General features: G+C 49.1%; 1 protein-coding gene across 1 annotated transcript in view; it reads left to right on the top strand.

Moving 5' to 3' along the window:
* The window catches only part of exosc9 (exosome component 9), an 85,999-nt gene that overhangs the window by 21,518 nt on the left and 44,125 nt on the right, over positions 1-20,356 (top strand). Inside the window, exon 4 of the mRNA XM_072497830.1 lies at positions 349-486. Coding sequence (XP_072353931.1) covers positions 349-486 — 138 coding nt within the window. The remainder of the gene's footprint in view (positions 1-348; positions 487-20,356) is intronic.

The following is a 20,356-nucleotide window of genomic DNA, read 5'->3' as shown; positions in this document are numbered from 1 at the left end:
AATGCTGGAATACAGTGATTTGGCAGGAAAACCTAGGTGTTGGAAACTGCCTTTGCCACATGATTAGTATTGGTACAGTTGCCTGATAAAACCCAGTGTAAGAGATTCACAAAAATAAGTCTTTGTCCCAAGGATTGGAAAAATATGCCCTTTAGTGTTATCGGAAATTACTATGAAGCCCGAGCATTGCTAACGTTCATATTATGAAGTTTTCTGAAGTTTGCACCATATCAAGTTCTATATCTATGATTCTATGATTAAGTTATTTTTCCAGACCTCTAAGCATGTCTCCTTTTCATCCTATGTAAACGAAGTAGATTAGTTTTTATCTTTGATTGTTTTATCTAGGTATGGCAGATTCGTGTGGATTTGCATTTGTTAAACCATGATGGGAACATTATTGATGCTGCAAGCGTAGCAGCCATTGTGGCATTGTCTCACTTCAGAAGACCTGATGTCTCCATCCAAGGAGAAGAAGTCACAGTGGTGAGTATTCAGAAAATTGCCTTTTTAACATTGCAACTCCAGGATATGGGTGGAGAAATGTAGGCTGAACTGTGCCTCCAAACTTCTTGGTAATCAAATAGTTAAAGCTATTTAATCTAATAAGTACTATAATTACATAGAACACACAGCACAGAAACAGGCCACTTGGTCACAAATCAGCTGCGCTGGTGTTTGTACTCCACGTGAGTCTCCTCTCATTCCAGCTACCTCATCTAAGCCTTTTAGCAAATATTTCTATACATTTCTCTGTCATGCACTCTCACCTAGCTATTAAAGAAAGTTGAGAGAGTAAAACCAGGGATTTATAAACCAATTAACCTGACCGGGCCTGCTTTAACACAGTGGGCTAAACAGCTGGCTTGTAATGCTCGTACCAGCCTCCCCAAACAGGCGCCGGAATGTGGCGACTAGGGGCCTTTCACAGTAACTTCATTGAAGCCTACTTGTGACAAGCTATTATTATTATTATTATTATTATTATTATCTATTGTCAGTAAATTACTAGAAGATCTAATTCATAAGAAGGTGGGTAGACAAGCATCGAATATCATGCCACCGAAAAGTGTGACTGTTTCCTGATGCAGTTCTGACACTGTAATTTTGAAAAGGAAATGAGGACATGGCAAATCCCCTGAATAGGAGGGTCTGTAATTTAGCTTGCAAATAAGCTAACTCAGCAGGCAGATGGCAAATTTTAAGTGAAGGTATGGGAAACAGAGGGTCAAATCACTGTTCATGAAGAGGTGGCTTTGCAGTGGGAAAGCAGTTGAGGTTGTAGGTGTTAGGCGGAAGAGTGTATAAGAAGGGTAAGGCTCAGGCTTCCTAGGGAGGAAATTGCTGAGGCCTTGACAGAAATCTTTGGATCCTCACTGTCTTCAGGTGATGTCCCGGAGGACTGGAGAATAGCCAATGTTGTTCCTCTTTTTAAGAAGGGTAGCAAGGATAATCCAGGGAACTACAGGCTGGTGAGCCTTACGTCAGTGGTAGGGAAATTACTGGAGAGAATTCTTCGAGACAGGATCTACTCCCATTTGGAAGCAAATGGACGTATTAGTGAGAGGCAGCATGGTTTTGTGAAGGGGAGGTCGTGTCTCACTAACTTGATAGAGTTTTTCGAGGAGGTCACAAAGATGATTGATGCAGGTAGGGCAGTGGATGTTGTCTATATGGACTTCATTAAGGCCTTTGACCAGGTCCCTCATGGTAGACTAGTATAAAAGGTGAAGTCACACGGGATCAGGGGTGAGCTGGCAAGGTGGATACAGAACTGGCTAGGTCATAGAAGGCAGAGAGTAGCAATGGAAGGATGCTTTTCTAATTGGAGGGCTGTGACTAGTGGTGTTCTGCAGGGATCAGTGCTGGGACCTTTGCTGTTTGTAGTAAATATAAATGATTTGGAGGAAAATGTAACTGGTCTGATTAGTAAGTTTGCAGACGACACAAAGGTTGGTGGAATTGCGGATAGCGATGAGGACTGTCAGAGGATACAGCAGGATTTAGATTGTTTGGAGACTTGGGCGAAGAGATGGAAGATGGAGTTTAATCCAGACAAATGTGAGGTAAGGCATTTTGGAATATATAGTGAATGGTAGAACCCTCAAGAGTATTGAAAGTCAGAGAGATCTAGGTGTACAGGTCCACAGGTCACTGAAAGGGGCAACACAGGTGGAGAAGGTAGTCAAGAAGGCATACGGCATGCTTGCCTTCATTGGCCGGGGCATTGAGTATAAGAATTGGCAAGTCATGTTGCAGCTGTATAGAACCTTAGTTAGGCCACACTTGGCGTTGTTGCTAACTTTTGGTTGGTTCAATTGGCTCTGTTTTATAACCTTTGCTCTAGAGTCGCCAGGTATCTTTATGATACCGCCACGAGGTTCAAGTAATGATCAATAACTCAACACACCAATTAGTAAGATTCAAATCAATACACATTTATTATACACAGTAAATCGCTACTCCTGCATAAACTCTACTTTCTAGGCTATTTCTATCACTAACAGGCCTGTACTTAGCTTCGGACTGGCCCACCAGGTCAGGGGAACAAATGGCCTTTTGTTCAGGTCCTGAGTCTGCAGGATTCAAAAGCTGGTATGGACTGGTAGCTAGGAGCGCCTATCTCGTAGTGAGCGTTGACTTGAGACTTACTTGTTTGGAGGCCGCTGGACAGTTCACTCTCAGGGGTTGCTTCGCGTTGCTGAGTGACCCTGTCGTGAAGGACGATTTGGGGCTTTACTTTATAGTCTCCAGGGGCTTGAACCAAAATTGCCGAAATGAGGTGCGTATGGGCCGCGACGGGTAAGATTTGGATGGAATCCCCGGGTAGGACGGCGACCAATGCCGTGTGTGCTCTACCCGAGCGTAGCTGACCAGAGGGGGGTTCCCAGACAGGGCGGGTCCCAATGCCGTTTCTCCACTGCCTGAGCAACCGACAAGAACGAGCAAAAATGTAGTCATCGTGGGGGGTTGCCGTATTGGTTCTACCTTTGAACCAGAAGGGCAGTTATGAGCGGGGGTTTGGCAAGCTCTCCGAGGTTTCTGCTAATGAGCGTGCTGACAAGTTCTCCGAGGTTTCGGCCGAAAGATTGGGCCGTGGAAAAAATTTCCGATCTTACGTACAACATTTAACAATACCACTATAAACAACATTAAACATGCTGCAAGTTCCATCAGAAAGGACACCGTTTCGCCCAAGCGGTTCCTTTTTAAAGCATCAACTGGACACCTCAGTTATCGGTTGCTAACAGGGTCGCAAAGGGGTTCTCGTTTTGGGAGTCAGACTCAAAGTCGTCATCTTCTCCCAGATGCCAAACTCACGAGTGTATAAGGACGGATAGGGCTGCATGGTGCGATTTGGGATTCATCTCGTCATTTCGGACGAGTCTGAATGAATTGTCCCGGTGCCAAAAGGATGTGTCCAATTTTGTTGGAATGGAGTCGGGGTCGTCATTGTAGGTCGGTGGTGGGGTTTGTTTAGGAAAGTGATCATGAAGGGATCCTCGAATCGTGCTCAGATTCGCTGGGTGTGGGGCCTGTTGCATGGGGATAGTAGGGTGACGTGCTGTGGCTATTGTCTGTGTCACAGTCGCTGTCGCTGCTGCTGCAGTCTGTGGGCGTTCCGGGGCGAAGTGTATTGTTCGGGGGTGGAGTCGGGGCTGAGTCCGTGGCTGGGCTGGATGTGTTGGGGGAGGGTAGGGTTATGTTGGCTGTGGGCGGGGCATGGTCTGCTGCGTTGAGCATGACATGGTGCGTGTGGTTCAACTGTGATCCATATGCCTTCAGCTGGTTTTATTGCGATTTCTTCTAGGGCGTGTCCCTGCGCGTCCTCTACATAAATGCCGCATCCTGTTATGCGCTTCCCTTCTAATATTGTGGAAGATCCATCCACATATATTCTTATGGGTTCGCACGTGTCTGTGTGCTTGGGGCTCTGGGTTGGACGACCTATCTTTCGGGGGGGTGTTTTAGCAATAAAGGGGCCTGTGTTGTGGTGTGGTGAGATGATTTCACATTCATGGGGGGTGCCTGGGTACTGTAGGTTATCTGCTAAGAAAGTGTGGGTCTTGGTCCTTTTAACAGTGATGTCCCGTCCCTACAAAAGAAGGGTCCATCTGGCTGCCCTTATTTGACTGACTGTACCGCCCTTAAGTCGTCTGTCCAGTAAAAGTTGGGTGGGGGTGTATTCCGTCAGGATTGTGATGGGGATTAGCCCGGTTATGTACGAAAAATATTGTACTGCCCAAAAAACTGCGAGCAGGTGCCTTTCACAGGCTGAAAATCCCTGCTCCAGCATCTAAAACTATGGAGGCATAAGCCACGGGCCTTAACTGTTTGTGCCGTTCCTGGAGGAGCACGGCCAAAAGGGTGCGGTCTGTGCTTGCTACCTCTATCGCATAGGGAACTTGTAGTGCGGGGGCTGCCATGAGTGCTCTTTTCAAAGAGTCCACACCATCCGTGTGCTGCGGAAGCCATTCCCAGGGGGCTCCTTTCTTTAGGAGGTCTGAGAGGGGCGCTGCCTCGCTGGCGAAACTGTCAATGTGGTTTCGGCAGTAGCCAACCAGTCCTAAAAACAACCGGAGGGCTGAAACGTTCTGGGGAAGGGGTCATTTGGCAATCGAGTCAATCCTTTTATGCTCGATCTCGCGTTTACCATGTGTGATAATTGTTCCCAAATGTATCACTTTATCTTCCAAAATCTGGGCCTTTTTGGGGTTGACTTTGCAACCAATTTTCTGTAGGAGTTCCACGAGTTCGGCCAGAAGCTCGATGTGCTCTGCCTTGGTGTCTGTCTGCAGTAATAGGTTGTCCACATACTGGACCAGACATTTGGGGCGAGAAAATTTTGATAATCCATTTGCCAGCTGTCGGTGGAAAATGGAGGGGGATTTGTGGAATCCTTGTGGAAGGCATGTCCACGTGTACTGCTGGCATGTCCACATGTACTGCTGATTTTTAAAGGTGAAGGCAAATTTATACTGGCACACCTTTGCCAATGGAATGGACCAGAATCCATTACTGATGTCCAAAACCGTAAAGTATCGGGAATTGAGTCCCTGCTTGAGCATGGTCTCGGGACTTGTGGCTACCGTGGGGGCTTCTGCGGGGGTGACTTTGTTGAGTGCCCGGTAATCGATGGTCAGTCGCCATGATCCATCGGGCTTTCTCACTGGCCAAATCGGGCCATTATTAGTGGAGGCTACTGATCTGACTACGCCCTGTTCTTATAAGCTGTCGATAACTTTTGCGATTTCTCCCTCTGCCTCTTGGGGAAATCCGTATTGCTTTTGGTGTCTAGGGTCAGGTCCTGTGATTTGAACGGAACCCGTCATCCGGCCACAGTCGTGTTTGTGGGTCGCGAATGCTGTCCTGTGCTTCTGCAGAACTGCCCTAACCTGCTTTTCTGTGCTAATTATGGTCGGGTCAAACCACAATTCGCCGACTGCACTAATCTTGTTTGCATATTCTCCTATGGTGAGTGTTGCGGGGGCTCTTGCGGATTTTGCCATTTTCCAGACACATTGATTGACTGGATCGAAGGACAGATTGTGGGAATTCATAAAATCTATGCCTAAAATGCACGGTAGCATTGTGGATAGCACAATTGCTTCACAGCTCCAGGGTCCCAGGTTCCCAGGTTCGATTCCGGCTTGGGTCACTGTCTGTGTGGAGTCTGCACATCCTCCCCGTGTGTGCGTGGGTTTTCTCTGTGTGCTCCAGTTTCCTCCCACAGTCCAAAGATGTGCAGGTTAGGTGGATTGGCCATGATAAATTGCCCTTAGTGTCCAAAATTGCCCTTAGTGTTGGGTGGGGTTACTGGGTTATGGGGATAGGGTGTAGGTGTTGACCTTTGGTAGGGTGCTCTTTCCAAGAGCCAGTGCAGACTCGATGGGCCGAATGGCCTCCTTCTGCACTGTAAATTCTATGATAAAATGTGTTCTGCTATGTGGGGTAGATCGACTAAAACTATGGGGTGCTTGGTGGTGATGTTGCCGATTTGAATGGGTACAGGGGCTGTGATGTGTCCCTGCTGTGAGTGGCCTGTAAAGCCGCTGAGGGTGATGGTGGCTGTAGTGGGCCACGTGTCCTTTTGAAACATGGTGGAGGAATTGATTGTGGTGCAGGACCCTCCTGTGTCCCAGAGAAACTCGATGGGCTGTCCCCGTATCTTTGCTGCAACTACTGGTCGGCCGGACCTATCCCAAAGGGTGTCGCAGACCCAACTGGGGGAGCCCGAACACCGTCAGTCCGTTCCGTTCAGGTCCGTCTGATCTGAACGGGTGCTAACGCTATGTATTGGCTTTGTCCTGGTTTTATTTAGAGTGCCTGTCTGCTGGGCTCTCTGTTGCTTTTGTGGGGCATTGCACTCTCGTGCAAAGTGTCCTAACTGTCCACAGTTGTAACACTCCTGTGGCTTTTGTGGGGGGCTGTTCCTGCCTTCATTTACACATGCGGGGTTCTGGTGTGCCTTAACTGTGTGCATGTCTGCTCTGCCTGCTGTTCTTCGGGATTTTTATTCGTGAATTTGTTTTGAACAGATTGCTCCCAGGCGCGGGACAATCTTTTTACAACCCATTTCGCATTATGAGCCTCCTCTGAGGGATCATAATTGGCACAAGCTTTTTGTCCTGTTTCTGTGGCATGGGAGATAAGGGTGCAGGTCCATTTGGCCATGTTGTCTGGGGACAAATGGGCGCGGTCTAAGTCTCCGAAAACTGCTGCGAAATGGATCCACAAGTGTCCAGCAAACGCTGTGGGGTGCTCGGTTTTCTTTTGCCTGCACTTATTAAGGCCTTCTACGGGGTCACCCCTGTTGTACCCGATCGCGTCTATGATCGCGGTATGCATTTCTGCAAGGGTGTCTCCTCCTACATTCTGTGGGTCGGGAAGGGCTGCTACGACCGAAGGGTCTAAACTCAAAACTGTGAGCTTTACTTTACTTTTGTGAAGGGGAGGTCGTGTCTCACTAACTTGATAGAGTTTTTCGAGGAGGTCACTAAGATGATTGATGCAGGTAGGGCAGTAGATGTTGTCTATATGGACTTCAGTAAGGCCTTTGACAAGGTCCCTCATGGTAGACTAGTACAAAAGGTGAAGTCACACGGGATCAGGGGTGAACTGGCAAGGTGGATACAGAACTGGCTAGGCCATAGAAGGCAGAGGGTAGCAATGGAGGGATGCTTTTCTAATTGGAGGGCTGTGACCAGTGGTGTTCCACAGGGATCAGTGCTGGGACCTTTGCTCTTTGTAGTATATATAAATGATTTGGAGGAAAATGTAACTGGTCTGATTAGTAAGTTTGCAGACGACACAAAGGTTGGTGGAATTGCGGATAGCGATGAGGACTGTCGGAGGATACAGCAGGATTTAGATTGTCTGGAGACTTGGGCGGAGAGATGGCAGATGGAGTTTAATCCGGACAAATGTGAGGTAATGCATTTTGGAAGGGCTAATGCAGGTAGGGAATATACAGTGAATGGTAGAACCCTCAAGAGTATTGAAAGTCAAAGAGATCTAGGAGTACAGGTCCACAGGTCATTGAAAGGGGCAACACAGGTGGAGAAGGTAGTCAAGAAGGCATACGGCATGCTTGCCTTCATTGGCCGGGGCATTGAGTATAAGAATTGGCAAGTCATGTTGCAGCTGTATAGAACCTTAGTTAGGCCACACTTGGAGTATAGTGTTCAATTCTGGTCGCCACACTACCAGAAGGATGTGGAGGCTTTAGAGAGGGTGCAGAAGAGATTTACCAGAATGTTGCCTGGTATGGAGGGCATAAGCTATGAGGAGCGATTGAATAAACTCGGTTTGTTCTCACTGGAACGAAGGAGGTTGAGGGGAGACCTGATAGAGGTATACAAAATTATGAGGGGCATAGACAGAGTGGATAGTCAGAGGCTTTTCCCCAGGGTAGAGGGGTCAATTACTAGGGGGCATAGGTTTAAGGTGAGAGGGGCAAGGTTTAGAGTAGATGTACGAGGCAAGTTTTTTACGCAGAGGGTAGTGGGTGCCTGGAACTCACTACCGGAGGAGGTAGTGGAAGCAGGGACGATAGGGACATTTAAGGGGCATCTTGACAAATATATGAATAGGATGGGAATAGAAGGATACGGACCCAGGAAGTGTAGAAGATTGTAGTTTAGTCGGGCAGTATGGTCGGCACGGGCTTGGAGGGCCGAAGGGCCTGTTCCTGTGCTGTACATTTCTTTGTTCTTTGTACTTGCTCTCGCTCATCCAGGCCCTACATGGTAGCCTGCTGTTTTACTCTGGCAAAGAAGTGGTGGGGGTCTGAGGTGGGGAGGAACGGTTTGAATTTATCGCACGCATCCCATAATTGGGTCACTGTTAAGGGGTGGTGTACAGAAATTCCGTGTCATCCGATGTGGCTGTGTGCTGGGTTGTGACTGGGTTCATTGGAGCCTGAACTATCTGCTGTGTGGGGGGTTGGGGCGCTTTTCTCTTCTGGGGCTTTCCCTGCGCACATGTTCCCTGAACATATCTCTGCGCTGTCTCACTCAATTCTTCCCAGTCAGGGCCGTTTTCCTCCTCTAACTGTGATCCAAAGGTTTCCTGGAATCCTTTTTGAACTGAAAGCAGAAATTGCAGTTCTGCAATCTGCTTCCGGCACTTTGCGTGGTCTAATGAGCTTTGTCTTTGCTCCGTGGTGGTAGTATGGAGTGCTCTTAACACTGCCTTCAGGTCACTACACTGCCTCTGCAATGCCTTCACCTGCTTCTCTGTTTCCTCTCGTACCAGGACTGCACGTTGCGTGTCCTGATAGGCCTTTTCGTACTGGGATTGGAAGCTGCTTAAGTGCGCTCGAGACAAAACTGGTGTGCCAAACTTGGCATCATCCACCTCTCCGTCTTTTGCTGCTAACTTCCTCCTTAATTCTACGTTCTCTTTCTCTACCTCACTGACATCGACCTAGCTCATTCGATGTGTGCCTTCTATCACTTTTCGGAGCGTCCTAACGACCTCCTCTGTGCCTCGCAATTGTGCCAAACAGGACACGATTGCCATCAGCTTGCGAGCTTTTCTTATGGGTTTCGCTCAGGTTCTCCCACCAAGGATGTCCTATACTCCCGGGACCTGTTTCCTCATTGTCACAGAATTCGCTCCAAAAGGGCCATCCTTTCCCTTTTGAGGTACTTTCTGATTTCCTCTTCCCAAACGGGACACTGTCCTACTCTACTGCTGGTCGCTACGACCACGAATTCTTTGGGGTTCATGATGCGTTGCATTGCCTGCATTGCCATCTTTCCTCTCTAAATGCTTCTCTTAAAATTTGGAACAAGGTGTGCTAAGGCGGTGCAGTAATTACGTGTACGGCTTTCGCTATTTTCCGGAATACAAACTCCCGACAGTTTTGTCGCAACAAAAATCTATCAGTTTACCTTATAGCTCTGTTAGTTACGCATGCATTAACACACTTCCGAATTATGAGGATTGATCAGAACTGCTTGAACACTTGTGGGTTTTTTCTGTTCCCAATTGGATTTCTAATTCAAATTTTGCGTTCTCCCGGAGTGGTTAAGCCACTTCTAGATCGGGTCCCGTCAGGATGTAATATGTTGCTAACTAATTAGTAATATGTTGCTAACTTTTGGTTGGTTCAATTGGCTCTGTTTTATAACCTTTGCTCTAGAGTCGCCAGGTATCTTTATGATACCGCCACGAGGTTCAAGTTCAAGTAATGATCAATAACTCAATACACCAATTAGTAAGATTCAAATCAATACACATTTATTATACACAGTAAATCACTACTCATGCATAAACTCTACTTTCTAGGCTATTTCTATCACTAACAGGCCTATACTTAGCTTCGGACTGGCCCACCAGGTCAGGGGAACAAATGGCCTTTCGTTCAGGTCCTGAGTCTGCAGGATTCAAAAACTGGTATGGACTGGTAGCTAGGAGCGCCTATCTCGTAGCGAGCGTTGACTTGAGACTTACTCCGTAGACTATGAAAGTAAACTTGCTCAGAACATAAAAGCAGATAGTAAAAGCTTCTACAAATATGTAAGACAAAAAAGAGTGGCTAAGGTAAATATTGGTCCTTTGGAAGATGAGAAGGGAGATTTAATAATAGGCGACGGGGAAATGGCTGAGGAGCTGAACAGGTTTTTTGGGTCAGTCTTCACAGTGGAAGACACAAATAACATGCCAGTGACTGATGGAAATAAAGATATGATAGGTGAGGACCTTGAGATGATTGTAATCACTAAGGAGGCAGGATTGGGCAAGCTAATGGGGCTAAAGGTAGACAAGTCTCCTGGCCCTGATGAGATGCATCCCAGAGTGTTAAAAGAGATGCCTAGGGAAATTGTAAACGCACTAGTGATAATTTATCAAAATTCACTAGACTCTGGGGTGGTCCCAGAGGATTGGAAAGTAGCAAACGTGACACCACTGTTTAAAAAAGGAGGTCGGCAGAAAGCGGGTAATTATAGGCCGGTAAGCTTAACTTCGGTTGTAGGGAAAATGCTGGAATCTATCATTAAGGAGGAAATAGCGGGGCACCTGGAGGGAAATTGTCCCATTGGGCAGACGCAGCATGGGTTCATAAAGGGTAGGTCGTGTCTGACTATTTTGGTAGAATTTTTTGAGGACGTTACCAGTGCAGTAGATAACGGGGAGCCAATGGATGTGGTATATCTGGATTTCCAGAAAGCTTTTGACAAGGTGCCACACAAAAGGTTGCTGCATAAACTAAAGATGCATGGCATTTAGGGTAAAGTGGTAGCATGGGTAGAGGATTGGTTAACTAACAGAAAGCAGAGAGTGGTAACAGGTGATTAAGAAGGCTAATCGAGTTTTGTCTTTCATTGCTTGAGGGATGGAGGGATGAAGACTAGTGAGGTTATGCTGCAATTGTATAAGGTGTTGGTGGGGCCACATCTGGAGTATTGTGTTCAGTTTTGGTCTCCTTACCTGAGAAAGGAGATGTTGGCACTGGACGGAGTGCAGAGGAGATTCACTAGGTTGATCCCAGAGTTATGGGGATTAGATTATGGCGAGAGGTTGAGTCGACTGGGACTGTACCCATTGGAGTTTAGAAGGATGCGGGGGGTATCTTATTGAAACATATAAAATTATGAAGGGAATAGATGGGATAGATGCGGGCAGGTTGTTTCCACTGATCGGGGAAAGCAGAACTAGGGGGCTTAGCCTCAAAATAAGGGGAAGTAGATTTAGGACCGAGTTTAGGAGGAACTTCTTCACCCAAAGTGTTGTGAATCTCTGGAATTCCTTGCCCAGTGAAGCAGTTGAGGCTCCTTCTTTAAACGTTTTTAAGAAAAAGATAGATACCTTTCTAAAGAATAAAGGGATTCGTGGATATGGTGTACGGGCCGGAGAGTGGAGCTGAGTCCACAAAGATCAGCCATGATCTCATTGAATGGCGGCGCAGGCTCGAGGGGCCAGATGGCCTACTCCTGTTCCTAGTTCTTATGTTCTTATGTACTTGTTTGGAGGCCGCTGGGCAGTTCACTCGCAGGGGTTGCTTCGCGTTGCTGAGTGACCCTGTCGAGAAGGACGATTTGAACTTGGGGGCTTTACTTTATAGTCCCCAGGGGCTTCCCGCCCTTCGGGGCGGACCCCGTACCTGGTTTAAAGTGATTGGACTTCGTTCCAATCGCTTGGTTCGATTTCTCCAATACTGGAGCTGTTCCCTGATTGTTGGGCAGTCTTTAAGTGTCCGTTAACCTCTTTTGTGTTGGCTCCTGCTGACGCCGAGGAGTCTGGCTTGGCCTTGTTTACCTTAAAATGTTTTGATTGTTCCCAGGTCGCTCATTACTATGTAGATGGCTGCTACATTATGCAGATAGCTGCTTGTATCGTTGCTGTCTGGGTTACTGCAGAGTCTAATACACAGTAACTTTACACCTGCTAGTTTTTGCCTGTGTTGGCTAAATTTCCCTTCAGCCTTTGCGGTTCTCCATTTTAAGTCGGGAAGTGGCCAACTCGGGTGGCTACAGAGTATAGTGTTCAATTCTGGTCGCCACACTACCAGAAGGATGTGGAGGCTTTAGAGAGGGTGCAGAAGAGATTTACCAGCATGTTGTCTGGTATGGAGGGCATTAGCTGTGAGGAGCGGTTGAATAAACTCGGTTTGTTCTCACTGGAACGAAGGAGGTTGAGGGGCAACCTGATAGAGGTCTACAAAATTATATGGGGCATAGACAGAGTGGATAGTCAGAGGCTTTTCCCCAGGGTAGAGGGGTAAATTACTAGGGGTTTAAGGTGAGAGGGGCAAGGTTTAGAGTAGATGTACGAGGCAAATTTTTTACACCGAGGGTAGTGGGTGCCTGGAACCCGCTGCCGGAGGAGGTGGTGGAAGCAGGGACGATAGTAACATTTAAGGGGCATCTTGACACATACATGAATAGGATGGGAATAGAGGGATACGGACCCAGGAAGTGTAGAAGATTGTAGTTTAGTCGGGCAGCATGGTCAGCACGGGCTTGGAGGGCTGAAAGGCCTGTTCCTGTGCTGTACATTTCTTTGTTCTTTGTTCATTTCATTTATTGCCGCACATTGGCATTGCATTATCAATGGTCCCTGAGAGTTGATCGGTGAATTCTAGGGCAGTTGAAAGGTAGCAAAATTAATGGGCATAGTTGATGGGGGTGGGGGAAACAAGACCATTCCTGCAAATGGGATTGGCTACTCCAAGTGGGAGTTGAGCAGCTAAGGGGAGCAGCATCAGCAGCAGATGCAGACCCTTGGCCATAAGGGACATAGAAGTGAGGAACGGGGGGCTGGGAGACAATGAAGGAAATTCCCAGACGGTGTATTGACGAAGAATAAACGTCCCAGGAATGCCAGGGCATCAGTGCTGCTGGAATAAATTGGTGTTGATTTGCGTGCCCTCATTGAGAATCAACGCAGGCCCTTCAGGTCGCATGGGAATACCCAGCCAGTAGCTGTAAAAGTCACAATGGTTTTGAACTTCTTTGCATCTGAGCCGTTCAAAAGATTGATAACTGACCTGGGTGGCATTTTTCAAGTTTCTGCTCATCATTGCTCTTGGTGTCCCACAAGAATCTATAAAGGATTCAAATATTCACTGGGCTGGATTCTCCGGCCCGGGGGCGGACAATCCACTTTCACGCCGTACTCAGGCTCGGCACCGGTCCGGCAATTCTCCGGGCCCTGGAAATCGCCATGACGGTGGAGTACGCCATGCCGCCGGGGGGCCATTGCCAGAGGCCCGCCCAGCAAACCTCCACTCCCAACCGGCCGAGTTCCTGACGGCGTGGAACTAACCACCTATTGCTGGTCAGGATTCTGGCATGGCGGCTGCGGACTCAGTCTGCGGCCGCCCTGGTCGGGGGGGGGGGGGGGGGGGCGAATCGGAGACCAGGAGGGGCCTTGTAGGCGGCCGTGGATTCCATGTGCGGGGGTTGAGGCTCGGGCGCACGGCCGCTCAGGGATCTCTTTCTTTGGTGTGGTTCCACGGTCCGAGTCCGCCATGGAGCACAGCGCGGCCGCTGGAGACTGCCGCCGTGCGCATGCGCAGACTCCGAACCGGAAGTGCGGGGGCCCGTATCTGCAGCAAAAGCTGCGAGATTCACTCCAGGTCCCTGCTAGCCCTTTGCAGGGCATTGAATTCGTTCAACTTTTTGGAAGGAATTTCTGGAGTGAAATTCCACTGTTTTTACGTCGGCGTGGGGACATAGTCTCATTTTGGGAGAATCCAGCCCACTGTGTTTGCTAACAACTGAGCTGGTGGGATAGGAAGTCACATATCTAAGTTTGCCAATGACACAATGATAGGCAGCCTTTTAAACTGTAGATATTTTGGGGATAAAGTGAATGGGCAAAACTGTGGCAAATAGATTTCAGGGTAGTCAAATGTGAGGGGCAAGGGGGGAGAGGGAGAGTCCATGCACATAGGTCATCAAAATATCATGGACAGATACAAAAAAATATTGAAAAAAATTGGCAGAATTTGGCCTTTATGTCTAAAGGGTTAGAATACAAGGGGTTAGATGTCATGCTTCAGCTATACAAGGCTCTGCATAGACCTTGCGTGACTATTGTGAGCAGCTCTAGACATCACACCCTGGAAAGAATGTATTGACCTTAATGGAATTGCAAGGTAGATTTACTGGAATGACACCTGGACTCTCGGGTTTAAATTACAAATGGAATTGCAAGGTAGATTAACTAGGATGATACCGAACGCGGGTGCGGCGATGACCAGCTAAGTCGCACGTTTCGGCAGCTCCCGGTGGAACGGACTTTTGGGCTCTTGATAGGAGCCCCAACGGCAATTTTAATGGCTAAAAACACTGTGCGGTAAACCAGAAGGGAATTCCCCCTGGACACGGATGGAAAAAGGAGAGGAAAGTGGCCGGATTGCAGCGGATCCTTTGGAACAGCGGCAAGGAAGGCAAGCAAAAACCAAGATGGCGTCGGAAGGTGGCAGTTTCACATGGGGCCCTGAACAACAAGAGTTCTTGAAATGCTGCGTGGAAGAGATAAAAAAGGAAATGAAGAAAGAGCTGTTGGCCCCGATACTACAGGCGATCGAAGGGCTAAAGGAGGAACAAAAGACCCAGGAGCGGGAGCTTCGGGTCGTGAAGGCGAAGGCAGCCGAGAATGAGGACGATATACAGGGCCTGGTGGTGAAGACGGAGATGCAGGAGGCACATCAGAAACGATGTGTGGAAAGGTTGGAGGCACTGGAAAACAACGCAAGGAGGAACAACCTGAGGATTCTTGGTCTTCCTGAAGGTGTGGAGGGAGCGGACGTCGGGGCATGTGTGAGCACGATGCTGCACTCGTTAATGGGAGCGGAGGCCCCGGCGGGTCCGTTGGAGGTGGAGGGAGCATACCGAGTTATGGCGCGAGGACCGAGAGCAGGAGACATTCCCAAAGCCATAGCGGTGAGATTCCTCCGTTTTAAGGATAGAGAAATGGTCCTTAGATGGGCGAAGAAAACTCGGAGCAGTAAATGGGAGAATGCGGTGATCCGCGTTTATCAAGACTGGAGTGCGGAGGTGGCGAGAAGGAGGGCGAGCTTTAATCGGGCCAAGGCGGTGCTTCATAAAAAGAAGATAAAATTCGGAATGCTGCAACCGGCAAGACTGTGGGTCACATATCGAGGGAGGCACCACTACTTTGAGACGGCGGATGAAGTGTGGACTTTTATTGTGGAAGAAAAACTGGAATGAGTGGGTTATTAAAAAGAACGTTTGAACAAAGTGGCGGGGCGAATGTGGGGGGCAAAGAGGGGTTTTATGTTCTAATCCTGCGGTGTGGTAACTTTTCTCTCTCCCACAGGTGGTGATGGGGGGAGGGAGAGGAGATGGGGCGTTGGCCATGGGGGGCGGGGCCAAGGGAGAAGCGCGGGCTTGGTTCCCGCGCTATGATAATTATGGCGGGAATAGAGAAGCAGGAAGGAGGGGGCGTCGCACGGTGCGAGCCGTGGTCACGGGGGGAAGCCGAGGTCAGCCAGAGCTTGCTGACTTCTGGGAGCAACATGGGGGGAGTAATTACGCTAGCGGGGGGTCTAGCGGGGGGGGTGGGAGGGGGGAATTACTGGGTTGCTGCTGCTGGGGAGAGGGGGGAGCGGGTACGAGAGAGGATGGGCGGGGGGGCACCGCCTGGGGGAGATACAGCTGCGTGGGAACTGGGTGAGGAGCTGGAAAAAGGTGATGGCTAATCGACAAGGGGGGGGGGGGGGGTAGGAAGCCCCCCAACTCGGCTGATCACGTGGAACGTGAGAGGGTTGAACGGGCCGATAAAGAGGGCACGGGTACTCGCACACCTTAAGAAACTTAAGGCAGATGTGGTTATGTTACAGGAAACGCACCTGAAACTGATAGACCAGGTTAGGCTGCGCAAAGGATTGGTGGGGCAGGTGTTCCATTCGGGGCTAGATGCGAAAAACAGGGGGGTGGCTATATTAGTGGGGAAGCGGGTAATGTTCGAGGCAAAGACTATAGTGGCGGATAACGGGGGCAGCTACGTGATGGTGAGTGGCAAACTACAGGGAGAGACGGTGGTTTTGGTAAACGTATATGCCCCGAACTGGGATGATGCCAATTTTATGAGGCGGATGCTAGGACGCATTCCGGACCTAGAGACGGGAAAGCTGATAATGGGGGGAGACTTTAACACGGTGTTGGAACCAGGGCTGGATAGGTCGAAGTCCAGGACTGGAAGGAGGCCGGCAGCAGCCAAGGTGCTTAAAGATTTTATGGAGCAGATGGGAGGTGTAGACCCGTGGAGATTTAGTAGACCTAGGAGTAAGGAGTTCTCGTTTTTCTCCTATGTCCATAAAGTCTACTCGCGCATAGACTTTTTTGTGCTGGGTAGGGCATTAATCCCGAAGGTGAGGGGAACGGAGTATACGGCTATAGCCATTTCGGATCACGCTCCACACTGGGTGGACTTGGAGATAGGGGAGGAAACAGGAGGGCGCCCACCCTGGAGAATGGACATGGGACTAATGGCGGATGAGGGGGTGTGTCTAAGGGTGAGGGGGTGCATCGAAAAGTACTTGGAACTTAATGATAATGGGGAGGTCCAGGTGGGAGTGGTCTGGGAGGCGTTGAAGGCGGTGGTTAGGGGGGAGCTGATATCAATAAGGGCACATAAAGGGAAGCAGGAGAGTAAGGAACGGGAGCGATTGCTGCAAGAACTTTTGAGGGTGGACAGACAATATGCGGAAGCACCGGAGGAGGGATTGTACAGGGAAAGGCAAAGGCTGCATGTGGAATTTGACTTGCTGACTACAGGCACTGCAGAGGCACAATGGAGGAAGGCACAGGGTGTACAGTACGAATATGGGGAGAAGGCGAGCAGGTTGCTGGCACACCAATTGAGGAAAAGGGGAGCAGCGAGGGAAATAGGGGGAGTGAGGGACGAGGAAGGAGAGATGGAGCGGGGAGCGGAGAGAGTAAATGGAGTGTTCAAGGCATTTTATAAAAAATTATATGAAGCTCAACCCCCGGAGGGGAGGGAGAGAATGATAGGCTTCTTGGATCGGCTGGAATTTCCCAAGGTGAAAGAGCAGGAAAGGGTGGGACTGGGAGCACAGATCGAGGTAGAAGAAGTGGTGAAAGGAATTAGGAGCATGCAGACGGGAAAGGCCCCGGGACCGGATGGATTCCCAGTCGAATTCTATAGAAAATATTTGGACTTGCTCGCCCCGGTACTGACGAGGACCTTTAATGAGGCAAAGGAAAGGGGACAACTGCCCCCGACTATGTCTGAAGCAACGATATCGCTTCTCTTAAAGAAGGAAAAGGACCCGCTACAATGCGGGTCCTACAGACCAATTTCCCTCCTAAATGTAGATGCCAAGGTCCTGGCCAAGGTAATGGCAATGAGAATAGAGGAATGTGTCCCGGGGGTGGTCCACGAGGACCAAACTGGGTTTGTGAAGGGGAGACAGCTGAACACGAATATACGGAGGTTGTTAGGGGTAATGATGATGGCCCCACCAGAGGGAGAAACGGAGATAGTAGTGGCGATGGATGCCGAGAAAGCATTTGATAGAGTGGAATGGGATTATTTGTGGGAGGTGTTGAGGAGATTTGGTTTTGGAGAGGGGTATGTTAGATGGGTGCAGCTATTGTATAGGGCCCCAGTGGCGAGCGTGGTCACGAATGGACGGGGATCTGCATATTTTCGGCTCCATAGAGGGACAAGGCAGGGATGCCCTCTGTCCCCATTATTGTTTGCACTGGCGATTGAGCCCCTGGCGATAGCGTTGAGGGGTTCCAAGAAGTGGAGGGGAATACTTAGGGGAGGAGAAGAACACCGGGTATCTTTGTATGCGGACGATTTGCTACTGTACGTGGCGGATCCGGCGGAGGGGATGCCAGAAATAATGCGGATACTTGGGGAGTTTGGGGATTTTTCAGGGTATAAATTGAACATGGGGAAAAGTGAGTTGTTTGTGGTGCATCCAGGGGAGCAGAGTAGAGAAATAGAGGACCTACCGTTGAGGAAGGTAACAAGGGACTTTCGTTACCTGGGGATCCAGATAGCTAAGAATTGGGGCACATTGCACAGGTTAAATTTAACGCGGTTGGTGGAACAGATGGAGGAAGATTTCAAGAGATGGGATATGGTATCCCTGTCAATGGCAGGGAGGGTGCAGGCGGTTAAGATGGTGGTCCTCCCGAGATTCCTCTTTGTGTTTCAGTGCCTCCCGGTGGTGATCACGAAGGCTTTTTTTAAAAGGATTGAAAAAAGCATCATGGGTTTTGTCTGGGCCGGGAAGACCCCGAGAGTGAGGAAGGGATTCTTACAGCGTAGCAGGGATAGGGGGGGGCTGGCACTACCGAGCCTAAGTGAGTATTATTGGGCCGCTAATATTTCAATGGTGAGTAAGTGGATGGGAGAGGAGGAGGGAGCGGCGTGGAAGAGATTAGAGAGGGCGTCCTGTAGGGGGACTAGCCTACAGGCTATGGTGACAGCCCCATTGCCGTTCTCACCGAGGAACTACACCACAAGCCCGGTGGTGGTGGCTACACTGAAGATTTGGGGACAGTGGAGACGGCATAGGGGAAAGACTGGAGCTTTGGGGGGGTCCCCGATAAGAAACAACCATAGGTTTGCCCCGGGGGGAATGGATGGGGGATATGGAATGTGGCAAAGAGCAGGAATAACGCAACTGAAAGATCTATTTGTGGATGGGAAGTTCGCGAGTCTGGGAGCGCTGACCGAGAAATATGGGTTGCCCCAAGGGAATGCATTCAGGTATATGCAACTGAGGGCTTTTGCGAGGCAACAGGTGAGGGAATTTCCGCAGCTCCCGACACAAGAGGTGCAGGACAGAGTGATCTCAAAGACATGGGTGGGGGATGGTAAGGTGTCAGATATATATAGGGAAATGAGGGACGAAGGGGAGACTATGGTAGATGAACTAAAAGGGAAATGGGAAGAAGAGCTGGGGGAGGAGATCGAGGAGGGGCTGTGGGCAGATGCCCTAAGCAGGGTAAACTCGTCGTCCTCGTGTGCCAGGCTAAGCCTGATTCAGTTTAAGGTATTACACAGGGCGCATATGACTGGAGCACGGCTCAGTAAATTTTTTGGGGTGGAGGATAGGTGTGCGAGGTGCTCGAGAAGCCCAGCGAATCATACCCATATGTTTTGGTCATGCCCGGCACTACGAGGGTTTTGGATGGGGGTGACAAAGGTGCTTTCAAAAGTAGTGGGGGTCCGGGTCGAACCAAGCTGGGGGTTGGCTATATTTGGGGTTGCACAAGAGCCGGGAGTGCAGGAGGCGAGAGAGGCCGATGTTTTGGCCTTTGCGTCCCTAGTAGCCCGGCGCAGGATATTGCTAATGTGGAAAGAAGCCAAGCCCCCGGGGGTGGAGACCTGGATAAATGACATGGCGGGGTTTATAAAGCTAGAGCGGATTAAGTTCGTCCTAAGGGGGTCGGCTCAAGGGTTCACCAGGCGGTGGCAACCGTTCGTCGAATACCTCGCGGATAGATAGATGGAATGGGAAAAAGAAGACAGCAGCAGCAGCCCAGGATCGGGGGGGGGGGGGGGGGGCGGGGTGGGGGGGGGGGGGGGGGGGGGTTACTTGTGACAAGGCAGTTGCCAATTAGGGCTAGTTTTCATTTTTGTTATTTAATATTTATTCATTTTTTTTGTTTATATAAAATAGGTCATTGTTATTTGTGCTGTTATAATATTGTGTAAAGGATGCACAATGTACTGTGTTGGTTGACCAAAAATTTTCAATAAAATATTTTTTTTAAAAAACTAGGATGATACCTGGACTCTCAGGTTTAAATTGGAAAGCGATTACAAAAGCTGGGATTGTATTGCTTATAATTTGGAAGATTAAAGAGTGATTTGATTGATGTTTTCACGAAATCAAGGGGAGCTGCTAGGGTTGGCGGAGAGAAACTCAGCAGGCTGGCACAATGGCACATTTCTGCCTCACAGCACCAGGGACTCGGGTTCAATTTTGGCCTTGTCTGTGTGGAGTTTGTACGTTCTCCCCGTGTCTGCGTGGATTTCCTCCAAGTGCTGCAGTTTCCTCCCACAGTCCAAAAATTTGCAGGTTGGCCATGCTAAATTGCCCCTTAGTGTTCAAGGATATGTAGGATAGATTACAGAGATAAGGTGGGTTGGGCAGGGAGTGGACCCATGTAGAATGCTGTTTTGGAGGGCCGATGAAGAATTGATGGGCCGAATGGCCTGCACTGTAGGGATTTTATGAAACTACAACCGCTGCTAGGACTAGGGAATATCCCCTGAAAATTAGAACCAGCCCTTTCCAGACTGAAGCTAGGAATAACTTCACAAATAAGGTAGTAGAAGTTTGAAGCTGTATTTTGTAAACAACAGCTGATACTGAGTCAGTAATAAT

The sequence above is a fragment of the Scyliorhinus torazame genome, chromosome 3, assembly GCF_047496885.1.
Source record: "Scyliorhinus torazame isolate Kashiwa2021f chromosome 3, sScyTor2.1, whole genome shotgun sequence".
In the NCBI taxonomy this organism is placed as follows: Eukaryota; Metazoa; Chordata; class Chondrichthyes; order Carcharhiniformes; family Scyliorhinidae; genus Scyliorhinus; species Scyliorhinus torazame.
The sequence above is the reverse complement of the archived record's forward strand: the minus strand, read 5'-3'. Positions and strand labels throughout refer to the sequence as shown.